This window comes from Camelus ferus, chromosome 1 (assembly GCF_009834535.1).
Source record: "Camelus ferus isolate YT-003-E chromosome 1, BCGSAC_Cfer_1.0, whole genome shotgun sequence".
In the NCBI taxonomy this organism is placed as follows: domain Eukaryota; kingdom Metazoa; phylum Chordata; class Mammalia; order Artiodactyla; family Camelidae; genus Camelus; species Camelus ferus.
The window spans coordinates 11,679,163-11,692,307 of NC_045696.1; the positions used below are offsets into that span (position 1 = coordinate 11,679,163).

General features: G+C 34.0%; 1 protein-coding gene across 2 annotated transcripts in view; it reads left to right on the forward strand.

Moving 5' to 3' along the window:
* Positions 1 to 13,145, forward strand: part of SCAF4 (SR-related CTD associated factor 4) — a 53,017-nt gene that overhangs the window by 23,740 nt on the left and 16,132 nt on the right. For both annotated transcript variants that reach the window (XM_032476449.1, XM_032476458.1), the window contains exons 8-16: positions 4,198 to 4,436; positions 4,809 to 4,917; positions 6,824 to 6,988; positions 7,522 to 7,607; positions 8,284 to 8,474; positions 9,390 to 9,490; positions 9,923 to 10,036; positions 10,887 to 11,043; positions 12,304 to 12,461. In XM_032476449.1, coding sequence (XP_032332340.1) covers positions 4,198 to 4,436; positions 4,809 to 4,917; positions 6,824 to 6,988; positions 7,522 to 7,607; positions 8,284 to 8,474; positions 9,390 to 9,490; positions 9,923 to 10,036; positions 10,887 to 11,043; positions 12,304 to 12,461 — 1,320 coding nt within the window. The remainder of the gene's footprint in view (positions 1 to 4,197; positions 4,437 to 4,808; positions 4,918 to 6,823; positions 6,989 to 7,521; positions 7,608 to 8,283; positions 8,475 to 9,389; positions 9,491 to 9,922; positions 10,037 to 10,886; positions 11,044 to 12,303; positions 12,462 to 13,145) is intronic.

Sequence of the window (13,145 nt, forward strand, 5' to 3'; positions counted from 1 at the left end):
GCTTCTCTCACATATCCCACTCTATTGTCTATATCACTCAGGTCGGAATGTGGAAGGTTCTCCCTTCTCTAGCTTCTCTGGATTGTCATTTCGTTGCGTTGTGGTTTGAGGGATTTTTCCCCCTTATATCAAAACATGGATTATTATTTCTGGTTATAAATGTAATATATACTTGTTGCAAAATTTACAGTGTAACGGAAACAGGAGAACATTCACCATTAACATACTTGAAGATAACATTTTGATGTATATCTTTTCAGAATTAATTTCCTGGGGTTATATACTTTTTCTTTCGTTTTATATATGTGTGTACATACATATACATATTAAAAAATATATGTATGTCTTTAGTATATATAAACACTGTTTCTGACTTGCATGTTTTGATCTTAATCTTGTCTCTTTGTTGTTGTTGAGGTTAATAGATGTAGATACACATTTTTACTGAGTGATCATTTAGGAGTATTTCATTCCATGGGCACATCACAATTTAGCCATTCCCCCTATTGATAGACATTGAAGTTGCTTTCTGTTTTTTTGCTGTTAAAAACGTTAATTATATCTATATGAGGGTTTGGATTGGTTCAGTGTCTTCCAACTGTTCTCTTGGGTCTTATATATGTTGAAGGAGCTGCCACTGAGGATATAGATGTGCTGAATATACACAGCTCAGAGCTTCCTGTTGAGATGTTAACCCAAACAACTCCACTTTTATCTTGTCTATGTATTGGATTTATGGCCATACAAAATTTCATTTCATTCTACAGATTTCGCTGCAAAAAACAATAAAAGTTTGAAGATCCTGGAATGATATATCTTTCAGTTTAATCTCTAGAATTTTGATTCTTTCTAGCATTTATATTTATATTTATATTTATAATTACAAGATACAATGACTTTATTGCTGGTAGTCCATGTTAAGAATCCATATATAAACAGATACTGGTTATATTGTAGTGATTTATGAATGAATATTGGTTAAAAAAAGGTTGAATGAAATTTTTAAGTAGAAAGGAATACATGTTTATTATAGGGAAAAAAAAGCAAGTAATACAGAAAGTTCCAAAGTAAAAAGGGAATCAGTTCCCCTCTGCTTTGAACAGATTTGTTTCTTCTTTTCAGACCTGTTTTCAAGCATATGTGAACATAAATTGTTACGTATTGTGGTTTTGTTTATTAGTCTTCTGTTTTGTGTTATAATTAGGAAAACTCTTCCCACTGGTATTAAAAATTCTGTAGTTCTCCTAGTAGTTTTATATTTTTGTTTTTTATGTTTGTCTCTCAGTCCATCCATCCAGAACCATATTTTAGAATATCTTCATATTTTGGAAACTGCTGATTCTCCCTCACAATTTTTGTCATACACTTAATTCTCGTTTGTTTCTGTGTCTATCTCTAGACACTATTCTGTCCCACTAATATATTTGCTTATTTCTGCATCATAACAATTTAAATACTTGCAACTTGTATTTTATTTCCAGATGTGTTTCTGCCCTTATTCTCTTTCAGACTTTCTTTGGCTATTCTTGAGCATATGTATTAGGGTTCTCCAGAGAAACAGAAGCAGTTACACACGCACACTCTCACGCTCATGCTCACGCAGTTGTCCAGGCTGGCAAATTTGAAATTTGTACGTCAGAATGGCAGGCTGGAAATTCAGATAAGACTTAATGTTGCAGTCTTCAGTCTGAATTCTGCATGGCAAGGTTTCCATATTGCCATCTTGAGAATTCCTTCTCCAGGAAACCTAAATTCTTGGTCTTAAGGCCTTCGACTGATTGGATGAGGCATACCCATATTATGGAGAATATTTATTCAAAATCTACTGATTTAAATGTTTAATCACATTTTTAAAATACCTTTCACAGCAACATCTAGATTAATATTCAACCAAACCACTGGGCACCATAATGTAGCCAAGTTACATACGATTAACCATCATAATATACTTTTGCAGATGAACTTTAACAAATTTTAGAATTTATGGATTTATATGTTAATTTAAGAAGTACTGATAGTCTCTGTTGCAGAATCTCCATTTATTAGGTTTTTAATGTAAGTTGTATACATTTTTTGTTCCATTTATCCATTCTTAGGTATTTATTCATTTTCCATGTTTAATTTTTTATAACACTTCTATTTAGTTAATGATGCCATAGATGAAAACTTAATTTTTATTTTATCTTGTAAATGGTCTTGGTATTAAATGCTGTTTTCTAATTGGTTCTCTCAGATTTTCTAGGCTACTAAACTTGACTTTTCCTCTCAACATCAACATAGGCATTTCTTTTTCTTTTCTTATTATACTGGTGGCTAGGACTTCCAGGAAAAAGATGTTGAGTAATAGCAGTGCTACTGGCATTCTTACTTTGTTATTAACTTGAATTGTAATTCTCTAGTGTTTTACCTTAAGTGAGTTAATCAGTGTTTTTTAGTTATATAAAGTTTAGAAGAAGGAATTCTTTGCTTTTGACTAAAAAAGGTCTATTTTAAGCTAGTCAAACAGCTTGACTGGGAACATTTTGTCTGTTTCAGCTGCTTCATAGATCTTCAGTTTCCTAAAAAAGCAACAGAAATGCCTTTTTGGATATAAAAGTTTAATTTTTTAATTGCTTCAAATCTTTTTCCAAAGCAATAGTTATAAATCTCAAATTTTAACACACCTGTATGTGATAAACTGCGAAGATCATAGGGTTTGAGTTTTCTGTAGGCAGTTTAGACTCGAGTTTTAATTTTGGCTCCTGTTACTGACTCTTTCTTAATGTTGGGTTACTTAAATACTCACTGTATACCAGTGTAATAAAATAAAAAAGTTTCTTCTGTGTAGCACAGGGAACTATGTTTAGTATCTTACAATAACTTCTAATTAAAAGAAAATGAAAACGAATATATGTATGTATATGCATGACTGGGACATTGTGCTGTACACCAGAAATTGACACGTCATAACTGTACTTCAGTAAAAAATTTTAAAATAAATTTTAAAAAATACCTGTATTTTCTTATTGCCACTGAGGGTTAAGTAAGCTAATGTGCGTAAAGCAGCAGGATGCCTCAGCCATATTAGATTGCTCAGTTATAAGAACTTTTAATCACATGGCCTAGAATTACAAAGAAAGGAAGAAAGACAAATGTTGTCCAAGAAGGGGACTTCTCGTCCTAATTTAGAAATCTGTTCAATAGAGTAGAATCAGAATTTCTAGGCAGAACTATCACAGAACAATAGAAATACAGGAATCTGAGGTTGGAAATCCATGAGCAGGAAGGGTACAGCTTGAGAGAGATGACTGCTTGTTTGACACCAGAGACAGGGCTTTGAAGTAGTAAAGACCATTGTCTACATCCTGATTCTATCATTTATTAACTGTATGGTCTTGGTTTTTGGTTCTTAATTCCTGAGCCTTAGTTTCCTTGTCTGTAAAAAGAAGAAATTATATCTACATTGTATGCTTCTTGTGATGATGAAGTATTGTATGTAACCTACCAAAACACGCAGTGGGTGTTCCTATGGAATTAGGTGTATTACTTTCCTTCCTTCCTACCTTTCTAAATAAATGTGATAATATTTTTGAGTGGCTCTTCTTGATATGATTTTGTGAAGTGCCCTGATTGGCTTTCTTGATTTTTTTTTTTAAATGAGCGTTTCTGGTAATCTAAGGTGAGCTGCGAAGTTTTAAGAAAGAAGCAAGTAATCAGGTAGACTGTGTGGCCCTGTCTGTGCCATTCTCTTTCTTCTTTGTCGTATTACTAGTATATTCTTGAGCAAGCAGCATATGGACATTTTTCTGTAGGCATTTAAAATGATTAGATAAGATGGTCTTTCTTTTTGTACATTTTACAAAGCTGACTGAAAATGTATACCCATTTTCACATGTGCAAAGTTCCAGAAGTTTTTAGTCTAGTAAAAATCTGTCACTAAATTAGCTATAAAATCATGTAGAAAATACTCAAAAAGAGAACACTACTTAGAATTGGGGAAGAAAAGCAGAATTTAAATAATTATGTCTTTTCAAAATGACATTTGTATAAAAATTGTCTATGAACCAAGGTCCTAAGAGACATAAGGGAAAATGAGATTATACTTGAAAGCATGGTGGGGTTATGCATGATGGTGAATATCTGTTGTTTGTGTAAAGATTTTTGTGCAGTGAAGCATAGTCTAAATTTTAAAATGGAATATTGACATGCCTATTTCAGAAGCTACTTGATAGATTTGATTACGATGATGAGCCAGAAGCTGTGGAGGAATCAAAGAAAGAAGATGCTGCTGCCGCCGCTGCCGCCGCCGCCGCCGCCGCCGCTGCTGTTGCTGCTGCTGCCGCCGCCACTGCTGCCAGTGCCGCCACGGCACCTCCTGCTGCTGCCGCACCCCCAGCTCCTGCTGCTGCCGTGCCTTCTGCTGCCCCGGCTGCGGCTTCTCCTCCACAGGCCCCCTTGTGAGTTTCTTTTGATTTCTCAGCAGATACGGATTTAGTAATCATTGTAAGGCATGATGCAAGTAACAATAACATAATCATTTTTCAAAAAAAAAATAATCATTTTTCATACAGTCTTTTAAAGAAAATTTTTTTATTGTGATATTACAGGTTTTCTTCTAAATGGAGAGGGTCCTATCAGATTTACAGTAGAAAAATGGCTTTTATGTTAGGAATAATGCTGAATGTGTAAATTAATATAGACAAATGTGTGATTCAGTCAAATGCTGATAATTAATGACTCCTGAGCAGCATTCTTTTAAGTTTCTGTAATATACATGTGGCTAAGAGGCATGTGTTTTTGAATGGGTAAAAAGATTACTCATTTTTTAGTGGATTTCCTGGAGATGGCATGCAGCAGCCGGCATATACCCAGCATCAAAACATGGATCAGTTTCAACCTCGAATGATGCCAATACAGCAGGAGCCAGCGCATCATCAGGTAGGGACATTTTTCTTACAGCTGAGTTTTAGTAACTGAAGATTTATTCATTAGAGCATATGGATTGGACTTCTTAGGTCACTATTGCTAGCTGGTGTGAGTGGCTAAATAGTACTAGAGCTGCAATAAAAGCTGTTGAGCACATAACTGATTTGAGTTGCCTTTTGATTTAATTAAAACAAGGATGCTAATAAATATTGCATGCTAATAATTTAATACTAGGTATTTTTATTAAAATAGTTTAGAGAGAGATTTTGGTTCTATTTCAGGGAACTGGCTTGTTTAGTTATATAGCTCTTTTCTTATTTCCTCCCTTCCTTCCTTTCTTTCTTTTTCTTCTCTGCTTATCTCTCTTCTTTCATTATATTGTGTGATTCAGTGCTTTAGAGGGCTTTCAAGCTCACAGCATTCAGGAATATAGTTTGAAATCTGCAGTAAAAGGAGCATGGTGTACTTAGAGGATTACAGGAAGTTAGTAGAGCTTTGTTCATTGGGTTTATTTTTTAAAATAAATTTTTTTTATTTATTTAAATTGGGTTTATTTTTTAAAATAAATAAAATAAAATAAATTCTCTAATTCAGAGTTTCCTAAACTTGACTGTGCATCTAAATTATGGGGGCAGGGGAAGGATGTTTTAAAAAAATATAAATTTGGCGCCTCTAGTGCTATAGTCACTCTAAAGAATCTGTTGTGGGGTTTTTTTGTTTGTTTATTTGTTTCTAATTGTGTAGTGATTCTGTTTTACAACCAGCCTTGGGAAATACTACTTTATAGACTTAGTTTAGAAAGTGTTCTAAGAAATCTCTTTAGAATATATTCATTTTCTTATCTGTATCATGTTCAGTCCCTACTATAAACTTTCCTTGTTTTAATGTGCTTCACGGATTCTTTGGGGTTTTCTTTTTTCTTTTTCTTTTTTTTTTTAAACAAATTGAAGGTTTGTAGCAACCATGCATTGTCAGATGATTGTTAGCATTTTTTAGCAATAAAGTATTTTTAAATTAAAGTATATACTTTTTTTTAGACTTAATGTTATTGCACACTTAATAGACTGCAGTATAATGTAAACATAACTTCTGTATGTACTAGAAAACCAAAAAATTATTGTGATATTCACTTTATTATAGTGGTCTGGAACTGAACCCACAATATCTCTGAGGTGTGCCTGCATTTGGTCATATGAAATTGATGCTGTGATTTTAATGACTTGTTGATAAATGACATTTGAAAGATATTTTATGAGCCTGTTTAAAATATGAAGAAAACCTATGAGTTTATTTCCAAATGTTTAACAATTACTTAAAGTTTATAAATAATTTAGAAAGAGTGCTTTTTTTGTGATATTGTAATTACATATTTATGCTTTTAATTCTATTGGTATTGAAATGACACCTGTAGAAATATGTTAGATTGTGGCTTACTCTAGTTACTGTGATATTTGAAACCTTAGAAGTAGGCATATTGGTTGAAACTCCCCCTTGGAGTAGATTTTTTTTAAAAATCATCCCAGAAGTCAATGCTTCTAGCCACTCTTCCTGTTCAAAAGCTTGATTGCCTTTAAAGTTGTAGAGAGTTTGCAGTAGAGTACCTCTGAGCTTCTTTAGTCTGTCTCATTGCTTCCTTGCATAAATGAAGTTATGTTTTTAAATTATAAAACCAAATTTGTGTATTCACAATTATAAACTGAGTTACAGGATTTTTAACCTGTGTGGTTAGATATGTAACAGTTCTTTGGATAAAGATTGTACCTGTAGAAATGTTAATTGTTGTTGCATGTCATAGTTTTTCGTTGGTCAAAATTTATTGAAGATATTTTAGTTATATATAAAGTAACTAAGATTTTTTCGTATTATTTTTGGTAGCTATTACTTAAAATCTGTTCATACAATTTTTTGAAAACCAAAGGTTCCACTTCCTCCTAATGGACAGATGCCAGGATTTGGCCTTCTTCCTACACCTCCATTTCCTCCCATGGCTCAGTCCGTGATTCCTCCAACTCCACCTGTGCAGCAGCCTTTCCAAACTTCCTTTCAGACACAAAATGAACCACTTACACAAAAGACACATCAGGTAAAACTTCATTCTCAAGATTGTTGATTATCTTTTTGGTTCCCTTGACTTCTAGCAGATACCTGCTTGTTGGCTTGTTATCTTCAGTTTTGAATATGAGGAAACACTGTTACCTTAGGTACATATTAACCCTCTCTGTGACCTAGATTTTCATTCGGAAAGTGGATGAATTAATACTACCAGTTTCCATTGGGTTCTCTGAGGATTGAGATGGAGTATGGAAAGCTTAACCAGGGCCTAATTCACTAATTTATTTAGGTGATGGTTTATTGTAACAGTATGTAACTGACATGAAATAATTTCTAGCAGTAGACAAGTATTTCTTCTAATCTTGTAAACCATATAAGACAAAGACTTTTCCCACTTGTGACTGGTCATTGTTAAACTAGTAATACGATCTTAGGTAAGTCCCAAAGAAAACTGCTTCAGAGCAAGGGATTTGTAATTTAGCATTTTTTAGATGTTGTCCTCTTGCCTTTATTTATAATTTCTACTTTCCAGTTTAATGATGGCTTTTGGTTTTGTTTTTAAAGGAAATGGAAGTAGAGCAGCCTTGTATTCAAGAAGTGAAGCGGCACATACCTGATAACAGAAAATCAAGATCTAGATCAGCATCCAGGTAATTTAAAATGTTATTCCAAATCTGTATGTCTTAGGAGATGTAGAATTTAAAATCAAGTTGGATTATTTTTAGATGTGCAAAGTTAATAAACTAACACTTGGTATATTTGTATGTATGTGTGAAGTGGGGGCAGGAGAAGTATTAATAAAAAAAAACTAAGTCAGTCATCTTTAACCCACATTTATTCCCTTTTGAGCTGCTCTAATGCATGCTTACAGTGTTACATGGAATTATAATATTTATATATTCCAAGTTTCGTTACCAATTTACCAACCAAAAAATGGAAATATAATAAGTAATACTATTACCAGATTATGTTTTTAAAATTACTACAGAAAAGGTTTTACTGAGCAGATAGAGAATAGTAGTCACAATATATCTCAATAACATTAAGCTTCTGCACTACAAAGATGTCATTTAGTATAGTACAAATTTTGAAAAATGAGAGATGCAAAGTTAGCAGCCTTATTTATCTTGTTTGTAATATATGCATGCTTTCTAATTTTGAACGTATTAAAAATCTTTAAAATGAATTCCCTACTGTCAGATTCTTACATATCCAAACATTAAATTACCTAGTTGTGTTTTTTCTTTTTCACGTTAACAAACACATGCTTACAATTTCTTTTTCTCTCCACGTGTTATCCATTCTCTCTCCTTGTGAAAATATTAGGTCACCAAAAAGGAGACGATCTCGATCTGGTTCTAGATCTCGAAGGTCTCGTCACCGACGATCTCGATCTCGATCCAGAGATAGACGCCGACATTCTCCTCGATCTCGATCCCAAGAAAGACGAGATCGAGAAAAAGAAAGAGAACGCCGACAAAAAGGCCTTCCTCAAATCAAATCAGAAACTGCTAGTGGTAAATGAACACTTACATTCAACCTTCCTACGTTATTTTTCATGGGATGGGTGTAAAGTGTTTTATAACTGTTAGCAAAATACTGCTTTATCGTGTTTTGTTTGTACTTTGGCATATACCCTTGGATTTGCTTCTGTACGTTAAGCCAGTTGTAAAGCAGTGAGTGAATCAAACCAACGGTAATGAGTAATAGGGTGTCTTTGATTGAATGTATGAAATATGAAGCCATTAACTAGCTTCCCTGTACTACACAGAGTAGAAAGGTGGTTTGGTCTTTATTTTCCTCAAGAATAACTAATGCCCTCTTATTTTTATAAAGATGCACAGTTTAGAGAATGTATTAACTTGCATTATCTCCTGAATTTCATCATGTATTTAGAATATGTTTAGTAAGATGGGCCAGACACATCTTATTAAACAAAATTAAGTGAAATTTTAATTTATAATATGACTGAAGCATATATAAAACTTCTGACTCTAAGGCTTATCAGCTAGGACACAACATAAGAGAAAAATCATACACATGTGATGGTTAGATAGGGACAGCTACATATAGTGAACCAAACACCGAATTGGTTGGTGATCAAGGAGAGTTGGAATCAAATTTTAGCTCTTCCTTTCACTTGCCAAGGGTGATTCTGAGCAAGATACTGCTTCCCTGACCCTGGTTTACATAGATGAAATCTTCAGATGTCTATAAAAGCCATTTTTTTCCCATCTCAAAGGTGTACCTTTCACTATCCTGGTTCCATTTCTGGAAGTACTACCACAGTTTACTAGAATTTTTAAAATGTATGTGGGCTTTTCTACTTAAACTTGATGGAATCATAATGTGACTCATGCATATTTTCTGTAAAGTACAGTGCTGCTCATTATCAAATATGTATATTTTTATGATTATAATTTTATTTTAAGTTTGTAGTACTACACTCTGGGTGGGACAACTGGACAAAAGGACTACTCAGCAAGATGTTGCCAGTCTCTTAGAAGAGTTTGGGCCAATTGAATCAATTAATGTGAGTGTTAAATTATTTAATGACAGTAGATTGATGTGATTAATCTTATTTTATGAAATCAAGGACTTGAGACCTAAGTTAAAATTTGCCCAGATTTGTAGAAGATACAACTAGAGTTTAGGTATTATGATTTCATGTTTAGCATTCTCTGCATTTAACCACATTTCTTGGATAACCAAGTTTAATTTAAAACCTTTTTCTAAAGAAACCTTTATATAACAAAGCTTGGGGGACCGTAGGTTTGTTGATAACTGGCAGTTGAGACTGAACTGGAACTGCCAGTTACAAATTCATTTAATCTCAGATTATAGAACACTGGCTAGAGGGTGCAGGGGGTTGGAGTTAGAGTTGTTAACTGATCAATTACTATTATATCTTGTTGCTCTTTGATTTCTTTATCATATTTTATAATATTAAAATCTTTTGGAGCAGATGATTCCTCCCAGAGGTTGTGCCTATATTGTTATGGTTCATAGGCAAGATGCTTATCGTGCCCTGCAGAAACTGAGCCGAGGAAACTATAAAGTGAACCAGAAATCCATAAAGGTACTATTTTATATTGTATAATTCATTTCTTTAAAAGTTTAATACATAATACTACACAACTTTTTAAAAACCAGTTTTAGACACCAGAGTGTTATTACATACGCATCTTCTTTTAAAGAGGTTATCTCTTAAGAGTTAACAAAATTTTAAGTCCTACATGCATGGTAGAATTTTGTGGGATTTTTTTTTCAAGATGGATAGATTCATCAGGGTATTTAATTGGTGCTTCAAATATAATGTCAAATTTTGTAAAATATTGTATCTTGTCATTCAAAAAATTGTGATTTTTTTACATTTTAATTTTGAAGTTTGCCATCTCATCTTAGAATTTACTATGAAAAATACTTACTGAAGATAGAGGAAAAGATGTAGGTACATGAGTATTTCCCCCCCCAAAGGGGCCAGAGTCAGTGTTTCCTCAATGTCACAATACCCTGTTATACCCTTAGATTGCACTGCAAAGGACTTTATCTCATGTTGAGTAATCCTGAGGTACCTGAGACTTAAAAGTGTTCCTCACTTTTCTATTCTTAGTTGTATGGGGAACTTCACCCTGTCTCTGGTAACTTTTTCCTTTTCTCTTAAGTTTTATGCTGCCCGAGTTAGGGGGTGGTGAGTTGGTAAGGACATGATTACCAGTCAAATTTACATCCTAGGACAAAGTGGGATAAAGGGGTAACCAGTTTCCTAGTGCCAAATATACCTTTGAGTGAGATCCAGGGATAACCAGGCCAGGTTTCTGCCTTGTTGACCAAGTCTTGGTGATTAGGATGGTGGGAAACAGTTAACGCTCAAAATTTTTGACGTTTTTCTCCCTTATCTTTTTATATTTTAACTAATGGTGAAATAGATTGCCTGGGCCTTAAACAAAGGAATAAAGGCAGATTATAAGCAGTATTGGGATGTAGAACTTGGTGTTACTTATATTCCATGGGACAAAGTCAAGCCTGAAGAACTGGAGAGTTTTTGTGAAGGAGGAATGTTGGACAGTGATACACTTAATCCAGGTAAAGCAGTATTTAATTTTTTAAAAAATTTATCTATTTTCTTGGTAGTGCTATGACAAATGTTCTCTGCATTAGGAGTCGATTTTTGAGATAATTTCAAATACTATGTGGGTGCCTGTCTCTCCATTATAAACTGAAGAAACAACAGTGAATAAGACAATTGTGGTCCTTGCCCTCGTGCAACTTATATTTAGTGGGAGAGATGCAGACACAACAAATGAAATAATTACTGATTGTGGGGTTAATTATTAATTATGGTATTAAGTAGATCTTAAGTAGGATTTTTCACTGTGAAAACCTAACAGATCAAGTGAGTCTTAAACTGAACATTGTTGTAGTAAAAATCTACTGCTTCATAATAATTTCTTTGAAAAATGTTTAAATGTTCACAGAGGCTATCAAAAGTAAATGTGTAAGACGAGGAGGTGCAATTATTTGTAGCCTGAATATTAAATGCTGGATGGACAGTGGGATTGGGGAAAAGGGCATTGGGAAAATTTGCAGCTTATGGGGGCATGACCTGAAGACTGATACATAGCAGGACAAAGAGGAGCACCGGATGGCATGGCAAAATAGAGTAAATGTTCGAGGGAAGCTTCAGACAGGAGTGATGGTTTGAGAGCCAAAGGGTGGTGAAACAGTGCTGGACTATTCTCATATCCATCCCCCTTCCCTACACGGTGCGTGTTGCCTTCACTTAAGGTTGCCTTTCAATTAAGGCAAACAGGTATCTAGGGTCTACTATGTACCAGGTGTTCTGAGAGGTTCTGGTCCAAGGTAAGAAGAATCCTGCTTCCTTCCCAGGATCTTTAATCCAAACAGTACACTGTTGTGGTTAAGAACATAGACGTTAGAGCCAGATATGTCGGGGTTGAGTCCCGTCTCTGCCAGCTTACTAGATATGTGACTTTGGACAAATTGTCTTTGTTTACCTCATTTATAAAATGAGGATAATAATAGGACCTACTTATAGATGGATGCCTGTGAGAATTAAATGAAGGTATATGTAATATATATAATGCTTAGAACTGTGCCTGGCACATAGTAAGCATTCTTTTTGCATGTTTGCTGTTGTTATTCATTAATTTAAATAATTTATATAAAATTAGCATAGGCATTTAATAATCATACTGCTGTCTGATTTTAATATCAGCATTTAAAAAATTACTTTAAAGTTTAAAGTTTGTACTGAAAGTTAAAAGAGTTTAAAGTTACAAACTAAAAGTGTAAGCTTTTGTTACATTTCTCTAACTCTCATAGATTGGAAGGGAATTCCCAAGAAGCATGAAAATGAAGTTGCTCAAAATGGAGGGGCAGAAACCTCACACACAGAACCAGTATCACCCATCCCTAAGCCTTTACCTGTGCCTGTCCCTCCCATTCCTGTTCCTGCACCTATAACAGTACCACCTCCACAGGTAAGAATATTTGGGGCATTATTTAATCTTTTAAATGTGTGGAACATACCTTTCTAATCGTACTGTAGATGTGTGTCTAGATTCATAGTCAAAGACGAGTATGTAAATGAGCATATTACTTTTTTGTGTGTTGGCGTATTATTTATAAACTCTTAAAAACCAGAATAAGTTCATATTGCCTTATATCTGTCTGGATTATTCCATGTTTTACCACATAAGCTTTTTGACTTGAGGTGTGACTTTTCTGTTACATAACAAGAGCTAAGTAAGTAACATTTTGGTAAAAATTATGAATACTTGACCCATACGTCTATGCGTGATCCACTAGATTTTTCTTTTCTTTCAATACCTTCCTTCCTCAGTTTCTCACCATAAAATTGAATCAGATAAATCTGAGTTGTCACCAGAGTAGGTGGCCTAGCTTCTTGATTTTCTCAATGTAAGAAAATTACATGCTTTGATACCTAATTTAGCTGTGGTATTTTATAAATGGATTCCCCAAATCGGCACTCTTCAGTTGACCTTTTGAATATGCTGTTCCAGATACGGAAGGATATGCCTTCTAGATAAGATTCAGTGTTATGTCATGACTCATTTAAAGAAACTTGACTAATCTATAAAAGTTGATCATACTTTTTTTAAAACATAATACCTGACATATGTTGGGTGTTTATTAAGTGCCAG